At 42.8% G+C, this 22,015-nt stretch overlaps 1 protein-coding gene across 7 annotated transcripts in view; it reads left to right on the forward strand.

Annotated features, from left to right (window-relative positions):
- SYNRG (synergin gamma) overlaps nucleotides 1–22,015 on the forward strand; it is a 38,696-nt gene that overhangs the window by 6,392 nt on the left and 10,289 nt on the right. For 3 of the 7 annotated variants that reach the window (XM_062615730.1, XM_062615732.1, XM_062615731.1), the window contains exons 4-16: nucleotides 954–1,084; nucleotides 1,418–1,523; nucleotides 2,117–2,228; nucleotides 2,947–3,246; nucleotides 3,974–4,198; nucleotides 5,776–5,853; nucleotides 6,552–6,748; nucleotides 6,913–7,161; nucleotides 7,992–8,128; nucleotides 10,545–10,663; nucleotides 10,840–10,902; nucleotides 12,840–13,790; nucleotides 21,206–21,790. In XM_062615730.1, the coding sequence (XP_062471714.1) occupies nucleotides 954–1,084; nucleotides 1,418–1,523; nucleotides 2,117–2,228; nucleotides 2,947–3,246; nucleotides 3,974–4,198; nucleotides 5,776–5,853; nucleotides 6,552–6,748; nucleotides 6,913–7,161; nucleotides 7,992–8,128; nucleotides 10,545–10,663; nucleotides 10,840–10,902; nucleotides 12,840–13,790; nucleotides 21,206–21,790 (3,253 nt within the window). The remainder of the gene's footprint in view (nucleotides 1–953; nucleotides 1,085–1,417; nucleotides 1,524–2,116; nucleotides 2,229–2,946; nucleotides 3,247–3,973; nucleotides 4,199–5,775; nucleotides 5,854–6,551; nucleotides 6,749–6,912; nucleotides 7,162–7,991; nucleotides 8,129–10,544; nucleotides 10,664–10,839; nucleotides 10,903–12,839; nucleotides 13,791–21,205; nucleotides 21,791–22,015) is intronic. The other 4 variants (XM_062615735.1, XM_062615737.1, XM_062615733.1 and 1 more) reach the window with 3 other exon arrangements.

Genomic DNA, 22,015 nt, shown 5'->3' on the forward strand with positions numbered 1-22,015 from the left:
CTGAGTGTAGGTGGCAATTTATAAGCTTTGGTTTTAAATACCTTGACGTAGGGAGCAAGGAATCTCAAATGGGCTGGATTTTCTCATTTGACCAGTTCTCCTGTTTGTCCCATTTCCTATGTTTCATTCTCATTCTTTTTGTTGCCTAAAGTAACTCTGTCTCTAACTCTGCTGTTGCTAATTGAGCAGTAAGAATGGAAAATGAGGAGCTAATATGTTTTCACTCCTTTAGTGTTTTTTCTGTTTAGCACCATATGTGCTTATGTACAAATTTGCACTCTGCTGAAATGGAACGTTTTGGCATGGCTCTGTAGCCAAATTGCTATGTGACAAACTGAACTGATCACATCTGGCCAAGTCTTTACCCTCCGTTCATTTTGTGAAATCCATAGTAGGAAGATTGAGAGCTGATCTAAAACTAATGAACAACTTTTGTTCTCTTTTTAAGTGTTCTGGTACCAAATACAAAATGAATGGTAAGAGAAGGAAATTATTTTCTGGACCTTTCTATTTTAAGCAGTCTCTGCTGCTATAATTGTACCAGAATGTATTTCTCAGCAAGTGTTTCTGATACAGACACAGGTTATTCAGACAAGCCTCCTCTTGGCTGCTGTTGTATCGTGCCTCTCTCCCTTGGACCCTGGATAAGCTGTTAGTGAAATGACTAGAGCACCTTTTTTGGCATCCTTTGTTGGACAGGAGTGTGCACCTCCAACAGGGAATTTAAAAGTATTATGTGATCACTCAGCATAGGAAACAAAACCCAGCTGTAACTCTAGTGCCATCTACCGAGGGACCAGCGCTCTGTGCTGTGGCAGCGAGTCTGTGCTGCTCGTCCAACTCTTCATTTTGAGATCCCCCTCGTCTGCAACGTGTCAGGGTGTCACTGCCAGAGCTTTGGCTTTTTCTATGGAAAAAATAACCCTGGAGTTGTGTTATTTACTTCTTTCTAGGGTGGCATGCCCTTAGCGCCCATGCCAGCAACTGGAATGCCTTACATGGGACAGGCTTCTTTCCTGGGAATGCGCCCAGCAGCCCCGCAGTACACCCCGGACATGCAGAAGCAGTTTGCAGAGGAACAGCAGTAAGTGACACTTCACTGACTTGGGAAATTATTCTTTTTAAAGGGGAGATGTACTGTGGAGGGGTGGTTTACTCAGTAAATATATTGATACTTCCTCTAAAGAAGTAGTCTGTTTAGGGCTGTAGAACGTTGTTGAGATCATTCCATTGCATGTGAAGGCATCTGCGAAGTTAGTAGTGGCTGTCACCCAGCTCTGAGAAGAAGCAGAAACAGGTACACTGAGCCACCTGAATTAGAGACAGAGCAAATGGAAAAATCAAGCCGAAGTTTGCCATGAAAACTGTAATGAAAAAGTATTTTTGGACTTGTTTTTTAACATCATTTTTTCCTCAGGAAGAGGTTTGAGCACCAGCAGAAATTCTTGGAGGAGGAAAGGAAACGGCGTCAGTTTGAAGAGCAGAAACAAAAGCTGAGACTCCTAAGCAGTGTGAAACCTAAGGTATGTCCTAAATAACAACTGCGGTGTTTCTTTCTGCAGGCTTTGTTTTAATGGCTTGTAATGGGATGATCTTTTTCAACAAGCAAATAAGTGGGGAACTAGTATGAGACATCAGGTGACATCTTGGAAAGCAGCATCTGGAATAGTACTTTCCGCACTCTTGGTGCAGTGTAAACAGTCTGGTGTTGAAGATGAAATCAGCTCAAGAAAAATAAACCGACCTGGTGTGTAGCATTTGGGAGCAGATGGAGTTTCTAGAATATGGAATGTTTGGTTGCTTGTTTGTTAACTTTGGACAAAGTTTTGGACACTCGTGATGAGCTCAAAGGCCAGAATACAAATGGCTGAGAAAGGTTTTATATATTGTTCTTGTGCATAAAGCTTTGCCTGATGACTGGGGAACGCTGTTATGGTGTAGTCTGCAAGAGAAAAGCTTTCTAAGTATGGGAGTTAATGCTGATGTGCTTCAGGAGGGCACTGCTGGAGAAAGAAGCGTTGAATCTAGTGGCAGGCATTGCTGATTTTTGTGTGGATACTGAAAGAAAACTGAGCTGATCTATGAATGTTCAAAAGCGTGTTCTGTGCTGTTCCAGACAGGTGAAAAAAGCAGGGATGAAGCTTTGGAAGCCATTAAAGGAAATTTAGATGGTTTTTCTAGAGATGCTAAAATGCACCCAACACCAGCAGCGCATCCCAAAAAGCCAGGTTTGTCATTTTTCTCATCTTCCAACTGAAACTAAACCACTGCTGTTTGAAGTCCTCAGCAGGGGAGCTAATTCCAAGAAGTGTTTTTATTTGGTGGCACAAAGTGAGTGGATTAAAAGTGTCCTTCCAGCAACTGTTTGTTGCATAAAGTCTTTATCTCTACTGTGGATTTGCTCTTTGGTAATTCAGAAGTTACAAGTGGTTTCTGACAATTTCACATTGTAGATTTGCCCATCCTGCATCAGTTCTGTTAAATGGATGACTGTGGAATTGATCAAAACCGTCTAAATGAATAGACATTTCTTTTGATTCTTATGATCTATTCCTGAGTTTCTGAGGATGAAACAGTCCTTTGAGGGAGAGCATCCCCCCGTGCAGATCCCTGTTATGTCCGGTTTGAAATGGTACCTCTTGATTTGTTTGTTCCAGTCTGTTTAAATAGAATGCTTTCATAGCCAGTGTTAAGATCCAAGTATCAACACGTTTACATCAAATCTCTGGGAGAGAAGATGCACGGTTGGAAGTGGCTGCTCAGCTTTACCTTATGTTTTTGTTATGTTGACAGTAACAGCTCTTCACATCCCTGTCAAGTGATGCATCCACTGCTGTTCCCTTACCCATTTGCTATGTATTCCTGGTATTTGCCACTTCTCCTCCCTTTCCACCCATGAACCTTTTTCCTCATCACTTTCCATTGTGTGTTCATTCCATTTTACAGATCATCCCACATCATCCCATTCTGCTGTATCTGTTTCCCACTCTGCTTTTGTTGATGATGAAGAATTTAGTGACTTTATACAAGGGCCTGTTGAAATCCCCACACTGGTGCCTCAACCCACCTCTCAGCCTTTTCAGCCTTTCCATTCTGCTGCTGAGGCTGGGCAACTGCTTTCCGAAAAGGCTGTGGTCCAGCCTCCCCCTGCAGCCCAGACTCCAGTGTTACCCATCCTTCATGGTACAACTGGGCAGGTTCCTTATTTTCCTACCTCTGCATCTTCACCCAATATCCATAAAACAGGTAACTCTAAAGTATCTTATTTATTACATGTCACCTTCTGTCATAGAGCTACACAGAGTCTTTACTTATTTTGTTGGGGTTTATTTCAGTCTGGCCAAAAGAAGTAATATATAAGCAATTGAATAGAAATGTGCTGATCCATGGGAAAAGGTGATTTAAGTCCCCTTCTTCCTCCCTTAGAACTGCACTGTAAATGCAAGTCATGGGTGGAACCAAACATTGCTAAATATGCATATGGCTGATCTCAGATGAATTAAATCTTGTGTGCTAGCATCTTTGTAAGCCTGTGTAGTAGAAAAAGATAACAGGTGAGATGGTGGTATGAAAAATAACTCTTATGCTACGTGGAGCACTTGTGTGCTTCCTCTCTTGGAGGCTAAATGGATGTTGGTGAGAGTAACATGATGAATTTTGCTGGGGTTAGTAGATATTGGGCACTACTGATGCCTAGATGATTATGCAGTGGTAATCCCAACAGAAAATAGTTTCCTATATTCTACGTAGTGCTTTTTGTTTGTTGAAGTTGTTGTGTATCCATGGTAAGTAAAGGGCAGAATCAGGCCATAGAAGTGTTTGCACAGGGTGCTGCTATTGGTCTGAGCTGGGATGGATGCTCATCGTCATAACCCCTCAGTGGTACCAGTAATACTTTTCCTTTGGAAGTGTGGAATTGTGATCTGGATGGTTAATAACAAAACATAAATAATTCCTCCTGCTGTTTATTCAGGCTCTTCCTTGGAGGAGAAAGGCTTAGATAATGGCTCAAATGAGTCTGAACAAGAGCAAACCACACTTAAAACATCCGAAGTTGGGCACAAAGCCTCGGCTGCAAGCCAAGTTCATCCCAGTCTAACCATCAGTGACTGGGGGGTTGTAGGTGGCCAGGAAAGTGGTACCACCGCTGCAGAGGTGCCCAAGGCTTCAGAACAAAACAGAGCAGTTGAAGAGTGTGGTGAGCAAATGAAATGTTTGAGAGAATTTACATCTAATGAGTTGCTGCTTGGATGCTAACACACTGTGCACTAATTCTGAGGCCAGGCCTGCACAAGTTTGCTCTGAATGCCTGCTTGAATAATACATCAGTGCCTCCTGCTCCTTGCTAAAAGTATAACTATGATTTTGCTCTGAACTTTTTCCACTCAAGTTTATTGCTGTAATCACTTTTAACATGTGTGTTAATCAGGTCTGCTGGTTTCAAATACTCTGTCCTCTTTCTTGAGGGAAGATGTGCTCTCTGAAGATTCCTCTCATTTTTATGTGAGGAAATTTATTACTAAAGATGGTCAGTGTCGTGGTGGGTTTTCATTTCTTTACTTTGAGGAGGACGTGGTCTTGTTAGGTGAAAACTCTTAGCTTGTTTCCCAGACAATTTGCTGCTCATGTGTGTTATGTCTAAAACTACCTGTGCTGTAGGGATCAAGATTTCAAAAGCTGGTCTAGATGAAAACTTCAGGCAAGTTTTACTTCCAACATCAACTGGAACTAAACAGTTCAACTGAACAGCTGTTATCAAAGTTTCGAGTAAGACTCTCCTGTCTGCCAACTAAATATGGCTGAGAATTCCTTTTTGTTTCTAGTATCATTTGATTTTAAGGGGCTGAATTTTGCCAGAGGGATTCAAGGGTGAGAAGCAAGAGTCAGTAGGATGCGGAAGTGAATGGAAGGGTGGTTAAAGCTGAAGGATAAGGAGCCTGGAGGAAGCAGCAAATTTATTTTACTTGGCTGGTGAAATGGAAGGAATTGCTTATATAAAAATGTGCTTGGAGTTGTGGGGTGATTAGAAATTAGTCTGCAGCCAGGAGAGAATCCATGTGGAAGATGAGGAGGTGCAAGGGCACTGGGAAAGGCAATGAAATCTGGAATTATTCTGATTTTTGTCAGAGCTCCATCCAAGATGAGCGTAAAATCTGCTCAGGGAGACTAGATAGGAAGTGAAACTGTGAGGCTGAGGGGAAGAGTCCACGCAGTAGAGAAGGAAATAACATGTTCAAAGGGAGTAAAGTGTGGTAGATCATGTTATGAAAGCCTGTAGTAGTGAAGGTGGCTGTGATGTCTTCCGGACCTGAAGACTGGGAGCAGTGGGGCAGTGGATAAGTTTTTATGAACACAGGGTAAGATTTTGCTGAAATTCATCCTGTTTGTGGATTCCCCTGATAAGGATGTCCTGGTGGGTAGGTACAAGTTAATTTACTCCCCAGGTAGCCCTAACAGCTGCTATGAAAGTTCAGGAGATGATGAGACTTGAGCTTCTGCACAACTAGAAATTAAGAGGGAGGCAGATGAGGAGCTCCTTATTTCAATATGTATTCTTGCTGTTACTGCCAAATCATTCTAGTTACTAGGTTGAAATACGTATTCCTGCAGTAGCTGTTTGTCCTCTGAGCACAGTGATTCCCATCTGAAATCTTTGCCTGAAATGCTAAATAATACTGACCAACTATGATCTACTCTCTTAAGATCTTTGTACGCTGACCCTGTATATCCTAATACAGTTGTCTTTCTTTTTCGTACTGAATGGAACACGTTTAGGAGTCGGAGTATTCCCTTCACAGGACCCAATTCAGCAAATGATGCCTGCTTGGATTTACAACGATAACTTGGTCCCAGGTAAACAAGAAAATGGCATTTAGCCAAGCAGCCAGACAAGGTGTGAACATACGTGAGCTGTTGTTGGTGCTTACTGAGCAGAGTTGTTACTCTGCAGGCGTCAGATGAATCCTGTATCTTTGATACGTTATGAATTTATGGTGGCTTTATGTGCATTTGGAGAAGTGTGTGTTTTATTCATGCTAAATGTTTAATCTAGAATTTGTTATGACAGCAGATCAGGCTAGAAGAGGTTGTGTCGCTGTGATAATACTGCTTTTATGGGTAGTCTGGGTTTTGGCCTCTCTTGTAATTAAGCAGGCTCATTTCTTAAGGCTATTTATCATACATATGCAAATAACCCAGTAAATAGGAAATGAAATGCTGTAGTAAATATTGATTACACTGAGGTTTAAATGCATAAAGATGTTATAACTATATTTTATATGGATTATCCTGCAATTTCATTAAAGAAACATGTTTTGAAGTAGAGCATTAAGTGTATTTTATATGAAATATTTCTTCGTGTTAAACTGTAAAGACCATCCCATAACACATTTAGATGAAAAGTGATGATACAATCCAATGCCAGAATGCTATTGCCTTACCTTCTACTTTGAGTATTACTGATTTGATAGGATGTTGAGGCAAAATAGAAAAGCAGTTGTGAATTCCCTTGAAACCAGCAGTTGTCTCTAACACTGACTCCCTTATCGCAGAGTTGTATAAGAAAATCTTAGAAACCACTTTGACTCCTGCTGGAATAGATACAGCTAAACTCTATCCCATCCTGATGTCGTCTGGATTGCCCAGAGAGACCCTTGGACAGATATGGGCTCTAGCCAACCGTACCACCCCTGGGAAGCTCACCAAAGAGGAGCTGTACACTGTCCTGGCTATGATAGCAGTGACTCAGGTATGGATAACCCTGGAGATCAGCATGTTTTGATTTGGAAGGTTTACCTGCATCTTGGCCAGTACCTGCTCTTTCATGGTGTCAGTAACACAAGCTAGAAACTGGAACTGAGAATGCAACGTGTCTTTTTGATGTTGATTGTCTTTGCTTTTCTGCCTTTGCAGAGGGGAATCCCTGCAGTGAGTCCGGACGTGTTAAACCAGTTTCCAGCTGCCCCCGTTCCTACGTTAAGTGGATTTCCAATGCCGCTGCCTGCCGCAGTGAGCCAGCAGCCTCTGCTGCCCCCTGCACCGCCCGTCTCCATGCCTCTGAGCATCGGGCCGGCCGTGATGGGGATGAGCATCACGGCTCCAGCGGGCGGAGCTGCAGCACAGCCTTCCGGAGGCTTCGTCCCGTCCTACCCGCCCAGCCAGGTCAGCTCCCTCTGTTACGTGGCAAATCTGCCTTGTCCTGGAAAGGGAATTAGCCTGGCTCTGTCTGAGCTACGTAGTGACAGCAGCCTTTAAGTAAACAGCAAAAAGAGGAGCTGAAATCCAGCATGTGGCATCTGAAAACATAAAGTCATGCCGCTAAGGAGCGTAGAATCATAGGATGTTCTTTTATTGTTCTTCATTTCTTTCTGGTGGCATTAGAAAGGGTTCAAAAGCATTCTCCATTACAAACTAGTGGCATTGAAAGAGGATTTTAGTTGTAATTAGAATCTTGTAATGCACATTAAATGGGATTTTAAGTTAAACTACACAACAGACTCTATTAGCTTGTAAAGTAAGTGACATTCTTCAGGAGAACCAAGGACTGAGAGAACCTTTGGTTTCCAGCACTGTAAATCATATGGGAGATAAATTTTGCTCTTTGAAAATATGATTCATCCTTCTTCAGAAAATATTTCTTCTGATGCTTTTGCTGTGTGTATTGATTATAAATTATTGACTGATTTGAATTTATTAATATTTGTCCTGTATTAAAATGGCATGGCTATGATCAGTAACACTTTTAATGTGAAAGGAGCAGAGTTCCTTGTTCACCTGTTCTTTGTGCGTGCTGCTTGTAATCCTGTACACCTTGTGGGTGTTTTGAGTTGGTGCAGGTGAAGTGGAACCAGTGACCATGCTAATTTTGCATGCTCATGTTGAAAGGTTTTTTCCTCTTCTTAAGTCAGTCACGCTGCTCTAAACTGCTTTCATGCTACCTGACAATTTGAAAAGACAACAGAACAGCAATTGACATGATGTTTGTCATTCAGGTAGTAAAACCAGAAGATGATGACTTCCAGGAGTTTCAAGATGCTTCAAAGTCTGGCTCGCTAGATGACTCCTTCACTGATTTCCAAGGGGATGTGGCTGGCTCCTCTAAAGCAGCCAGTTCACAGCACCGGAGCAGGTACCACATCTGTGTATTCAGTATTTGAGAGCTCTCTTAAGGAATTAAATGTTTTCCTCCTTTGTGGGTAGCTTTCTAGCCTGTAATTTGCTTTTGTCACCTGGCTTTTACTCTTGCCAGTTTCTTTTAAAGGTTGTTACAACCACAATTAGGCTTTCTGAATCAAAACTGGCATTTGATGTGCCATAGGTGGTTGGCCATTCTTTAGCATTCTAGTCATCATGCTGAGGTAAATTGCACATACAAGGTATGGGGGCGAGTTTTCAAGTGTCTGTACTATTGCACAGGCAATTGGAAGTTATTTCATGCTGTGCATTCAGGGAAAATCTTACGTAAAGCTATTGAGAAAACATACACCAGGTCGGAGGAGTTCTGCTTTTAGTGTGTGCTTCCATTAGAAGTATGACCCCACATTTGTGGGAGTTAATAGAAACCATTTGTTGACATCAAGACCTTTCTTCAGGCCCTGAATATTGACCCCAAAATTAATGTAAAGAGCTTGACATCATACTCTGAAATGCCTGAGAGCTCCAGTGGACAAGGTTTTGTTAGCTCTGTCGTTTCTCTGGCCAGTGCTTAAACTTTCAATAAGCGACTATAAATCTCAGTTGAAATCTCATTCAGACTTCAGCCGTCTTGGCTTTTCTTTTGGGAGGCTGCCAGAATGTAGCTCGGGATCAGGGAAATTTTGTATAACAGAATAATGGAGCATGTTTGCTCCCTTGGAGAGTTTACAATTAATCTCTCAAAGTCCTGTGATTACAAAATTTCACTGTTGTTTCCTTTTGCTGCACATGGCAAACTTTCGTGTGCCTCCCAGGTGTCTTAATTGTGGGCACAGACCTTTTCTGTGCATGAACGGGCTGTTCTTAGTTGCAAACAGAGCTGGCTCTTTCCAGGTAAGCACAGATTACCAGTTGCTTCCTCAGCAGTGACGTCAAAAGGAGACACTAAACCAGATTGTTCTGTTACACGGTGCCTAACGGCATTCTGTGCAAGTGATTTCACTTGGCTGATGTCATGTGTAGCTGAAGATGCTCTCTTTTAAGTATATCTTGATTTGAGTTAGATGGCATTTTGTAATTAAAGCTGTTCTGCTGTTCAGAGTTTTACCGGAAGCATCGTTTGTAAATTCCACAATGGAAGTAAGTGAATCCAGCAGTGTTTCTTTTTCACTGCAGCAGCTCTCTTCATTCAGTTGTGCAAGTGTTCAGTTTGGAGCAGAATGGTACAATGAGCTATAATCTAATTGCTTATGGAGCTTTACTTGAAAAAACCCATCTGCAGAGCACAGATGATTAACCATTACATGTGCCAAGGCTGCATAGCTAATAGCCTGGTTTGCAGTGATGTGAAATGTAATTATATTACCATAAGCTATATTTTGACATTGCACTGTCTGTCTGCAAGCACCGCAGACCGTCATTAGCACGTGTGTGCAAGTGCAAGGTTTGGGTGTTGCTTGTAGGCTGCTGATAAGGAGATTTAAATGGCTCTGGAAAGATTCTTGCTTCAGGCTGAAGAACGCAGTAGAAATTCATTCACATTTTCAACGTGCATAGCGTTGACTGACAAGAACTAGAGGTAAAACACATCATTCATATGTAGAGGATGATGTTGTGTAAAGCTGCCAAGGTCTGATAAGGGGCCTTGCGTGGAGGGCAAGCAAAGCTCTCACAGAATGGCTTCCCAATCTTACAGCAGTTGCTACATGGTGTTAAGTTATTGTGGCGCTTTCACTATAGAAAGCAGAATGTGTTTATGTGCAAAAAGATTTGCTTGTGGAACTATGGACTAATCCTTGGTTTGCTCCTTAGATAGCTACCTGAGCTCCCTGATTTGCACTGAGAGAAATTCAGAGTTAGCTTTTCCTTCCTTTAGTGGTTCTGCTTTATTCTCTTTAATATGTAATGAAATATAACCAGAAGTAGATAAGCTGAAAGCATGGAGCTGGCAAAATGTCATGCAGTTTTAACTCTTTATCTAGTTCTATCAGGGAGAATTGTCATTACACTGCTCGGGACAAAGTGATAAATGAAATGGTGATTCCTAGGATATGTCTATGTGCATGTTCTCTCTGGGCTAAGAATTCCTGTGGAGTGAAGCTCTGGAGTGTTCAGTTCATGGTTTGGTGCAAACTAGAATCAAGAATGGAGAAAATTGACTTCTGGCCTAAAGAAATAAGATTAGGTGAGATAAGGTGTGAATTAACCCATCAGTTACCAGCTGCCTGTGTACATGCTCTTATTCCCAACTGACAGTGATGGAGTTACACCAGGTTCTCAGTCAAGCACTCTTTTGGGTACAAGCTTAGGTTTGTGTAGTCTCAGTAAGAGGCTCCTTTAAATAAAACCTGGAAATGTAGATTTCTTACAGATAAATTATGGAACTTTGCTTTTCTCTCTTTTGTTTTTAGTGTTCCTTCTTTACTAATGCCACTCCCAGGTAATAAGACACTCTCATCAACTGATAAGTATGCTGTGTTTAAAGGAATTGCAGCTGAGAAGCCTGCTGAAAGTACAGCCACTTTTGGAGGTAAAAGTTAAAATACACAACCACTATAAGCAGTTTCTTGTAATGTGTCCTATATCTTGGTTTTGGCATTGATAAGATATTAGTCTTTAAAAACCAGAGCAGTTATGCCAATATAGTTTACAGTATGAATTCATAATGCCTTTTTGTGAATGTATTTCTTTTCTCATACTCACTAGATGGTGGAGACAAGTACAGTGCTTTCCGTGAATTAGAGCAGCCATCAGAGAGCAAATACTTAGGTAAGCAAATACTGAGGTAACTTATGTGGGGTTTGAGCTATTTAAATGTATTTTCATTGTATTTTTGTAGCAGTTCTCTATAAGCTGCAGCATCTCCATTGCTACAGTTGTAGAATAATGATGGTTCTGCTTCCCTTAGCAAGAAGTATCCTGGAAAAACAGTGCACTATCCTATTGGAACAATGTACAAATTGTATTTCTGGAAGACTGGCATCTCTCCTTGGTGCTTCTGAATTTTATTTTAAGACAGTATGGTTGGAATTTATTCATCTTAAGGAATTGTATATCCTTAAAGACAGAACAAGATGTTTCTGGACAAAATTGCAACTTTTTTCTCTTGTTAAGGTGGAATTAAACCTTCTCACTCTGTGGTACTCTAAGAATAAATCTTATCCCTTATATTAAAATTTGTGGTCAACTGGTTTTGATTGGGCAAAGTAAAACCTAGGATAAAGCTGCTTACCTGAGTTCATTCCTGCTCCTTGTTTGTCAGAGACAGAATTCCTTTCAGAGACTGAGTTTCTGAAACTCCTGTAATGTACTTGTGCTCAGTACCTCTTCAGGATTAAATGCATGCAATGAAATGTAGTTTTACCTCTTTCCATGCATATTCTGAACCACATAAAATTACTATATTTGCCTGTTATCCAGCTCTGACCACTCTTAACCCTTTCACCAGCTCACATTTCTGATGGAAAAGTTTGCAATTCAGCAGTAAGTGTAGTTTGCTGTGATGTGTTAGTTTTGATCAATGAATAGCAATTCCGTGAGCAGTTGTGTTGTTGCTGGGCCAAGTGAATTGATTTGGAGGGGAGGGAGAATGGAAGAGTGTGTCAGGTGTAGTCATGGTCCTGTACTACTGTTATAAAGGGTATTCTTTTAAGTCTTGGTTAAACACATTTAAAGTATGATATTGGTGCTGAGGAATTAAATGTTAGTGGTGTACTTCTAAAATAGAACAAAATCTATTCATTGGACACTTGGCTTAAAGTATGCTCAAGACTATAAAATGACAAGTGGTCTAAGTATGCACATGCTGGTGAATGGGTTAAACATTTTTCATGTTCAGAAGATACTGCTTTATAAAAGGTAATTGTGTATGAACAGGAAAAACTTCTAAAGTCAGTACATCAAAATATTTAATGTAAATTCAATGAAAATCCTGTTACCAAATGTTCAGTCAGGTTTGAATTATAATCCTTATGTAGCGTGATCCTACGCTTAGTGGGTAGAGGAACCGGAGAGCTGCACATCTTACGATTAATCGTGCTCACTTTCATGTGAAAGTATCTCCAAGCTTCTTAGTAAAGCTGGAATCAGTCTTAGCAGGAGCTAGAAGATGCCTCCTGGTTGAGTTGTATTTACTGAAGTTCTGATCACACACTCTGTAGTGTATTTAGGTGAACCTGCTAGACTAAAATGAGAGTCTAAAACTGTCTTCACCCTCTGCTGAAGCCCCACAAAGAAACTGCATGGGGGCAATATGTTGAAGGGAGAGGGGTAGAATTGCTTCTGTAAGAAAGCACATATCGCATTGGTGTAAGTGAAATTCAGGATTACATTCCTTGCTTGGCAAATATGAGGATGGGGTGAGAAAAAGAACTTGTGTGGAAGCTGAATAAGACAGATCACCTTTTGAATCTGTTGGTCAAGGTGTGTTTTGATATTAACACAGCGTAAAGGGCATGTCATATGACTTTGAGGCTGTTTGGAAGACTTAAGTGTGTGCTGGAATGACTTAGAATTGCTGACCTGGAAACTTGGGTGGTTCATAGAGGTTGTATTTGCAGTTCTAGGGCTTAACTTAAACAATTTGCATCAAAACTTCTGACACTGCATGGGCTAATTTGCTTGCTTGCTCGCATGGTGTGAGTATGATGCGCTCGTTGTCACTGCAGTGTCTTTAATGATTGTTTCCTCATTGTTCTTGCTCTCAGGAGAGAACCTTGCAGAGTTCAAGCCTGCAGGATCCGATGATGGCTTCACGGATTTTAAAACCGCTGACAGTATCTCACCCTTAGAGCCACCTACAAAGGACAAAACGTTCCCTGCACCCTTCCCTTCTCTGCCCGTTCAGTCAAAACAGCAAACACAAGCAAAGACCTCTTTGAACCTAGCAGACTTGGATCTCTTTTCCTCTACTGGAGAAACCAAGCAGCCGTCCTTTCCACCTGCGTTTAACGCGACGAAATCAGGCTCCTTTCCACCACCACCCGTTCCAGCTACCACTGCCCAACCAGCACCCAGCAAAAGTTCAAGCTTAGCTGATGACTTTGGAGAGTTCAACCTTTTTGGGGAGTTTTCTAACTGCTCATCAGCCAGTGGACAAGACGACTTTGCAGATTTTATGGCTTTCAACAATAGCAGTGGATTTTCCGAACAGAAACCAGAGGACAAATACAATGCACTCAAGCTAGAGCCTGGTCCTGTTCCTCAGCCTGGCTCCTCTGCCAGCGCGGTGAAGAGTGGGCAGAGTTCTGCCCCTACTGCTACACCCACCAAATACGATATCTTCAAACAGCTTTCTCTGGAGGGCTCTGGAGGAGGCTTTGAGGAGGCGAAGGACAACGCGCTTTCTTCAGTGAAGAGCGATGATGATTTTGCCGACTTCCACTCTAACAAGTTTTCTTCCACGTGCAACAGCACAGATAAGTCCCTGGTGGACAAAGTTGCAGCCTTCAAGCAGGCCAGAGAAGACTCTGCTTCAGTGAAGTCTCTGGATCTTCCTTCCATCGGAGGCAGCAGTGTTGGCAAGGAGGATTCTGAAGACGCGTTGTCTGTTCAGTTTGACATGAAACTGGCTGATGTGGGAGGAGATCTTAAGCATGTCATGTCTGATAGCTCTTTGGATTTGCCAACAGTTAGTGGCCAGCATCCACCAGCAGCAGGTGAGGAACTGGTTAGATTGCTCTGGTAACGTAGGTGATGGAGGTTTCAGTGTTCTTCTGTGTGCTAAATTACAGTATTATGCACTGGTCTTTCAGTAGTGAAAGACACTTCAATCTGTGTACCCGCTAGCCAACAGCCCCTTGGCAGGGCAGTGTTTCTTTCTTTGTCTTAGGAGACTATAAATAGACTGAACAATTTGAACTCCAGGCCAGTTTATTTCTGAGATTTGACATCGTCATCATAGTGCTGGTACCTGTCAGCTATTGTCCCTTAAGGGATTTGAGTGGAACACTTTCCAACGCAAACGATGTCATTCCATTTGCGTTAGCAAGAGGGATGGCAGAGTCTCACTTTAATCTCTTGGGTTCAACAAAGCATTTGGTTTGAGGACTTCATCCACTCTGGGCTTCTACAGGGGAGGCAGAACACTGCTTCATGCTGCTGATGAAAAGCTGTTTAATAACACCACAAGGATATCCCCGGTACAGTGGGGCTTAACCTGTGCAGGCAGTATTTTGCAGGACTGCAGGTAGAAGTATTATAGAGTTGAATTCCTCACTGGACTCGTTGAGCAAAGGGCCTGTAAGTGCTACTCTTAATGATTGGTGACTCCTAGACCTAAACTAAAACCATGGGCTTTTATTTATGAGGGTTTCACCTTCTTTCATTCCCCCTTATGAAAGTCCTCCTGAGGGAGCGACTCAACTGTCTCTGATCTGATCACGTATCACCAATCCAATGCCCCAAGTGTCCTGCTTTTCACGTGTACGTAGGAAGGTGAGGTGTAGTTAAATGTTCTGTGGCCTTCAATAATACAGGAACCATTACTGTGTTCTAGCAACAAGTATTGTGCAGTCAGAGGCTTTTCTGAGCCTACAGACTGTAAGTGTCAAAGCTGTTCCTGCAAGGATTGGTTGTTTTCCAGGTGAAAGATTTCTAGTGGGTAGAGATAAATAAATACACAGTGCTGTAGGTTTGCATTCTATGATATTTTTAAGTAGGGGAGACAATTAAGGTGGCAACTTTGTGGAAGATACTCTCCAACAGGGTACAATGTATCAGGAATAATTTATTAGCAAAGACCTTTCGTTTTCCTCTTGCTGCTTGGTACGATGCCAAGGGGGTGAGCTGTCAAACGCAGCACCTCCAGTGTGGTCTGCAACATTTACTTTGGGTTTGAAAGCACTTTTTCCTAGTATTTTTCTAGCCTCTTTTGGTGGTAGTTTGACTCCTGGAGCTCTTCGACAGGCCGTGAGCTTTTGCCACAGGAATCAGTGCTGAGTGATTGCCGCTTGGGGCAGGAAAAGACTTTCTGGTTTGTTTAAAGGGGTTGGCCGACCATGTGCTTGTTGCTGAACTTTTGAACTCTGAAGTATTAATTAGAAGCTATTTTTATTGACCTTCAATGAGTCTGCACTCTCCTCTGGTGCCAAGCGGGCTGTTTGTCCACAGGGAGAGTTTTACTCCATTGAACTCTGTTTGGGTTTCGTAGCGGAGCGTGCTCCGGCCGACCCGTTACGAATGCTTGTGTGCTCACGTGTTCCTTCCTGTGTGTTTGATGCATTTCAAGCTCTGAACTGCTGATGTTCGAGTCCTCTTTTTTCAGTTTACATGAAGCTAAAAGCAGATTTCTTCCCCCCCCCCCCCCCCCCTTCATTTTCTTCTATCTGTAACTCTAATGTCAAAAAGGGACAGTATCCCTTTGCCATCCTCCCTGCTGAGACTAGTCACTGGGAGCTGTATGTCTGCAAGCACCGTGTAACACCTCCAGTGAAACAGCAGCAGCACAGAGGTGCTGGTAAATGATTTGACTTTTCTGACACCCTGACACAGAGGTCTTTATCCTTTGGCTATTGAGATTTTACCTTGCGTAGCTTCCAGGTATGGGCAGGTAGGTTGCTTATGCTGGGAATTAGAAATCACTGAGTTGCTTCCCAGCCTTAGGTTTCTGAGGGAAGAAAGGTTTTCAGTTTTGCTCTGTCCAAAGGGGATACAGTCTCTTTAAACTTTGCTATAATTCTTTGTGTGGAAGGTAGATGATGCTAATGTTGCCTGATTTCTCTTGCATTTACTTCGTATAACCCTTTGAGCACTGGCTGCATGCTGTTAGTTTCAACCAGGCTGCTTCTTTTAAGCCAAATTTATTTCCCTCTAAGACAAAAGTCACATGAACCCGATTCATTCTGTTGCAGCGAGAACATACCCTCACCCGGGTATTCTCAAAGGGTTATCCATTTGCTGCACTTACCAATCTGTAAAGTACCTTTTTCTTTGGCATTATTGGAGATATCTGTATATTTTAATCAACTTCAGGTTTTTTGCTGCTTTTCTAATGTCTAATTTCAACTAAACATTTCCTGTGTGAATGTGCCTTTTCAGATCTGCTTTGGTATCTCTCTTCTGCAAGTATTGACCTGCATGCTTTATTCTGATAACGCCCTTCCGAGCTCCTATGTATCACTATCTTTTGTGATCTGTAAGTCCTGCTGTGTTAATAAATATTATCTTGGCATATTTTGAACACGTGGGGATGTGTGTGATTTGTTGCAAACCACCATGTTAAAAGTACAAAGTTTAAAGTCGTAGTATCCCCTTCAGCTGGCCCGTGCCTTTCTCTTGCAGAGCAGCGTGTGAGTGAGCTTCTTTGTCCTCTTCCAACACTCTGACCTCGCGCCCTGTGCACTGCTGAATCTTCACCTATCAGGCTGAATAACTTGTCAAAAGAGCAGGTTTGGAGAGGGGTTGAATATAGTGTGGATGGCAGAGTTGTTGCTGTGCGTTGGTTTGAGGGTACGGAGTTAGTTCAGACTGAAGACAGAGAGAACCTTTCCTCTGTCCTGTTGTCTCCCCATCTGAATTTCCCTGCTGCCAGCCAAGGCTGTGGTGCACCTTTGTGAAGGGGACCAACTGGAAAACAGTTTGCAATTTAGGCCTTTGTGATTGGGAGCCCATTAAGCAATATTCAGATATTTATTTAGCTGATCTAAAGCAAATTAATTGGTGTCCCAAAGTGAAGGACTCTGCTTCCTATCTGTTTGGGAAGTCCTGCCTTACTAAACATTGAAACTAGCAAACATGAATGCCTTTAAAAGAGAAAACCCCAAAGCAACACCCCTCTTCCATTATGGAAAACCAGTAGCTTATGCCTAGCCCTAAAGCTTTTTAAACTTGAGGGCTTGAGCATAAAGCCAAGAGATTTAATTCTGCAGGGCTCATGTTGTATTTATCCATTAGGATTTCCTATGAACTGATATGGAAAACCTGAAGGTCTCAGTCCTGGTTAAAATCCCTACATGTAGTACAATCTTCTGAAGTGTCTTTCCCAGTTTTCTTTAGAATATCACTAACACTGTCAAGGGTTTTCCTTATATGATTAAACTGTTGCCATTGAAGCCTCCAGCTTGTAAATCGCCTCCAGCCATAACGTAATCCGTGCTTGCTGAAATAAATTGTTATAGTTGGCTCCAATGAAGGATGTCAAGTTTTCCTCTTATGAGATAACACTGGGAAGCAGTGTTATAACAGTGTTCAGCCTCTGTCAGTATTCCCTGTACGTCCCTTGGCACCTCTTGCGTTGCCTGGCCCCAGCAGCAGCATGGCTGGCTTCTAGTTGTCCCCAGGCAGGTTGGACTATGGCTTTGGTGGTTCAAAAGAGATGGGAAGTTAATGGTAAACATCTCAAACCTTTTCCTTTGGAAGAAATACAAACTGGGTTTGGTTTCTGAAGCTTTTGGGAAGTTACTGCACTCCAGCATGACACGGTGAAGGTTGCTTTTTCCAGTCTTGGTCCGCTAGAAAATAGTTCTAAGGGGGAAAAAATGTGGGTTTTGTGATATGTGAACGGATCTGACTTTGATTTTTACAGAGACACGTGCACCCATCCCTCCCTGCCCCATTTCAGAGTGATTTGAGGATCAATACCAGTATTGATGTGTTTAGTCTGAGGGGTGTTTCATGGTCTCACCAGCGCGCAGCTGATGGTGCTAATGACACGTGGCTTTAATCTGAGTCAGAGCTTCTGGGTTTTTATAACAAAACTAAAATCTCCTGTGTCATTTCTGCAAGGCACCACAGAATTGCTGCTGAGAGTACTAAGGAATGCTTATTTTTATAATGGTATATTTCACTGAAATCTATTGATCCATCTCCTGTGGTAGGATTGTAAGATTCCAAAAGCATGATCAAGTCAAGATTTGCCCTGCTTCAACAGGAATTTGCTGTACGCTCTCCAAAAAAAGCTAATTCAGAACTCACTTTTAACCTCACACAAAAAAGATGGCACATCCCCAAACCAAGGCATTTTCATAGAATTTTGCTCATTTTGGGGGGATCAAAATTGATGCTTCTCATGAATTCAGATTCTGTTCTTACTAAAAGTGTCCTCCGGGAGCAAATGGTGGTAGCTTCGTAGCATCTCTCTTCATCAAGTGGGATGCTTAGTTAGAAATAATTAATCTCTTTTCCCACTTAATCATCTCTTGCTCTGCAATAATACCACTGATACCCATGCATCTCTCTAAATTCTGAATTGCCATACCAGCAAAAGGAAGCTTTTATTCCATCGGAGGCTGGAACTGCAGCGTTGTAACCGGAGCTCTTTTATTCATCACACGTACCTGTGCTCTTTAAGGCAAAGGCTGTTGGAGGAGCAGTTCTTAACACTGCTTTGTTATAGCAAAAAGAGTGTTTTATTAAGATACCCACATCATGAAGAGCTCTCTGGGGTCAGCCAATGAATGCTTTTCACACGTAAACTGCTGCTTCACTTATGAGCCTGGTGGCAAGTTGCTTTGCTGCCTGGCAGGGGGAAAGCTCCTCTCTTCATTATGCAGCAAATGTGCCATGAGCTCAGGTAAACCTTGAGCTTTGCCCTTGCTATGGCAAAGGTTCTGATTTCACCTCCTCTATTCAGAAACATCCAGCTTGTGGGAAACAATGCTATAAAGTGCAAAGCACAGCACAGCAAAATGTGGGGTTTTTTTCTCCATAGAATAAACCCCAAGCGTTTCCCTTGGATTATGAACTGTTCCACATTCTTATTTTTGATGCTTTTCAATAAGTTGCTGTAGGACTATGTCAGCTGTAAGCCTTTTGTCTCTGAACACAGTGTTCTTCCTGTGATATAATGGTGTTAGGAAAGTTTATTCGCTGGAGTAATCCTTTAACAGCTATCCAAATAAATGTACCAAGTTGCACTGAGACATTCATCTCAGCTCTTGCACCTATGCAGATGGGTTCCACATATGCCTGAATTCACCCATTGAGTCTTGCCTCTTAGTCTGTAAATGACTGAAATCCTGTTCTGCCTTCCCTGCCATGACCTGTTGATTCAGGACTTCCACTGCTGCTCCTGACTGCCCCTGAGCAGGGATCGGATCAGGACTACACGGACCTGGTCCTTAAGGGTGGGTTTTCAGCTCAATCTCTTCCCCATTATCAAAGGAATAAGATGTGAATGTGCAGATCCTTGCAGTAGGAGCATCGCTCTCTCCTTGCATTTCCCTTTGAGCACTGAATCAACCGTGATGCTTAAATCTTTGCTGGGTTTGGAGTCAGCACAAGCTGGGAGATAAAAAGAGGCTGCCTCGTACGCTGGTGCTCTCAGGATTAATTGCAGCTGGCTAACATTGTGGAGGTTATTCTGGCACTGCCTTCAGTGCTAGCGAAGCTTTCATTTCACTTCTTCAAACAAACCCGTGTGTTTGAGACCATGAGGTGTGGTTTCTTGTGATCAATTACTGATCCCTTCCACCTCAGCTCCTTTTCACCTCGGAGCCTTCTTTCTCTTCACTGTTGCCACAAGCAGGTGATTTCAGCTCCCCCCCTGTTTGCACTTCTGGAAGCTGCTTGCTCTATGTATTTAATACTCACATTGGAAACCTTGCTGCCTACATGTGGGGTGTGAAGGTTCACTGTTGATGTGCTGTCATGGGCAATGCAGCAGCTGCAGGAAGACTGTCCCTTAGGAACATCTGATGGGCGCCGCACCGTGCCTCGCTGGCCCGTTGCAAAGGGCCTTTTATTGCCGTAACCATGAAACTCCATCCTTATATTGTATATTTTAGCTAATCTATATATTATATTTTTTATATATATTATATATATATTATCTTTAGCTAATAGATAATTAGCTCTGTATGTGGAAAGCAGCCTAAGCACAGTGTGCTCCCCACTTCCAGGCAGTAATGCTTAACAAAGTGGCTGAATCCTCAGGCTGGGGTGGCCAGATTGACTAAAGGCTGGTAAACCAGCTTCTTCCCACCCGAGCTGTGTTCAGCCCGAGCTGCTGCTGCCACATGCCAGTTCAGACTGTGATGTCTGCCCGAAGAACCTCAGCTAAAACCATCCAAAGGCAATGTATTTCTGGTTTAGGTTTGCTTAACCTCGAGCCTGTTTGGCTGCAGGGCTGAGCCCCAGCTGAACGTCTGATGCAAGCTGACAGTTGGTAATGCTGGACAAGCAATGCCACATGTGGTAGAGCAGAGGTTGGTTCGTTGGGGTTTTTTCTGCTTTAATGAGAGCTACCCAGCCCCTGGCTCTCTGTGCCTTCGCTATGGATCAGTCAGGCTTAAACATGAAATGAGTGAATGAGTAGCGGACCCTGGTCCCTGTGCAGGCTCCTTTGTTGGCTCTAATGTAACCAGGCTATATCTCATACCTGCTCATGGCAGTGAGAAGAACCTGTTGGCCCATATAATTGCCAGGTGAGTATGAACTTCGGGAGCTTTCTGCAAAATGATTGGATGTGCTCTGTATTTACTAAGTAGTCTGTGAAAGCTAAACCATGGTCTGCAATATTCCTGTCATTCCTGGAACCTGGAAGTTGGCCGTGTAGCTGAGAGAAGCTTAAGCAGCATTTCTGGGGTTTAAAAGCCCTTGCAGCACATTCCTTATGCATTAATTTTGTATTCATGCTTTGATCCAAATCAAGTGTGTTAATGCTCTGTTAGAGGGGATGGGAAGTTAGCCCGGTCTTCTCTGCGGTTGGGTTTGATAAGGTGAACTAACACGTTAAGATGTTTGAGTTGCTAATGGTTGTATTTAGAGCATAGATTGTGCAGCCAGCATCAGAGAACTGAACCAGTGATGTGTGCAGGCTGGACTGTCTGCTTATTTTATTAGTGCTTCTTCACTGCCTGTGGTGGGATGGTGACTTTCAGCTTAAAATATAAGACAGCATTCAAAGGTCAAGGCTTACGTTTATTAAATGGAGGGGGTTTTACACCGAAGACTTAGGTATTTGTCAAGTTATTTTTGTGCAAACTCTCCTTTAAGCCTCACTGGAACAACGATTCACTGTGTGTGATCTTGCAGGCCTTTAAGACCCTCAGCAAGTTGCTGTTGGTTTTATGCAGCGTAGAGAGACGTAACGTTTGAACTTCAGCTTCTAATTGCAGGGGTTTGTTTTTCTCAGATATAGATGACTTAAAATGTGCCCCATTTGGAAGCTATAACAGCGGGTCTGCAGTCAGCAGCCTGGCAAGCTATGACTGGTCCGACAAGGAAGACATTCATCAGGGCAAGAAGCTCTCCTCCTTTGTCCAGTCCTCCGGAAGTGGATCCTCTGCGGCTACTTCTGTCCTTCAGAAGAAGGAGACCTTGTTTGGCAGTTCAGAGAACATTACCATGACAACAGTTTCCAAAGTGACAACCTTCCCTAGCGAGGATGCTTTACAGGATGTTCCCTTTGCAGCCTTCGCAAGCTTTAAAGACCCCGTGTCCAGCGCTCCAAGTGAGGATGACCTCGGAGGCTTCGGTGATTTCGCAAGACCTCCGTCGGAAGCCCAGGATGCAGCAGCTGAGCAGGAGGCAGATCTCCTTGGGGGTGCTGTCTCCTCAGCCCTGCGGAGAGAATCCACGGATGACTTTGGAGAATTCCAGAGCGAGAAGCCCAAAATCAGCAAGTTTGACTTCTTGGTGGCCACTTCCCAAGGCAAGGTGAAATCCAGTGAGGAGATGATCAAGAGTGAGCTGGCCACTTTTGACCTGTCTGTTCAAGGTAAGTGTGCTCAGGGTGGGGGATGCTCATGATGCATGTGCTTATCAAAGACTGGTTTTTGTAACCAAATCACCAATTAGTTGATGGGGATTGGTCCCAAGGCCACTGGAAATGAGCTGAATTTCTCTTTGATTCCTATGGCATTTGGACATCTTCTTTCTAGATAGAAAATATTGCGCCAAAAACCTGGAGAATTGACGAGCTGGGGCTTTATTAATTTTAAAT

Source organism: Pezoporus occidentalis, unplaced genomic scaffold (genome assembly GCF_034315485.1).
Source record: "Pezoporus occidentalis ecotype Australia unplaced genomic scaffold, CSIRO_AGI_Poc_V1 ctg183, whole genome shotgun sequence".
NCBI lineage: Eukaryota > Metazoa > Chordata > Aves > Psittaciformes > Psittacidae > Pezoporus > Pezoporus occidentalis.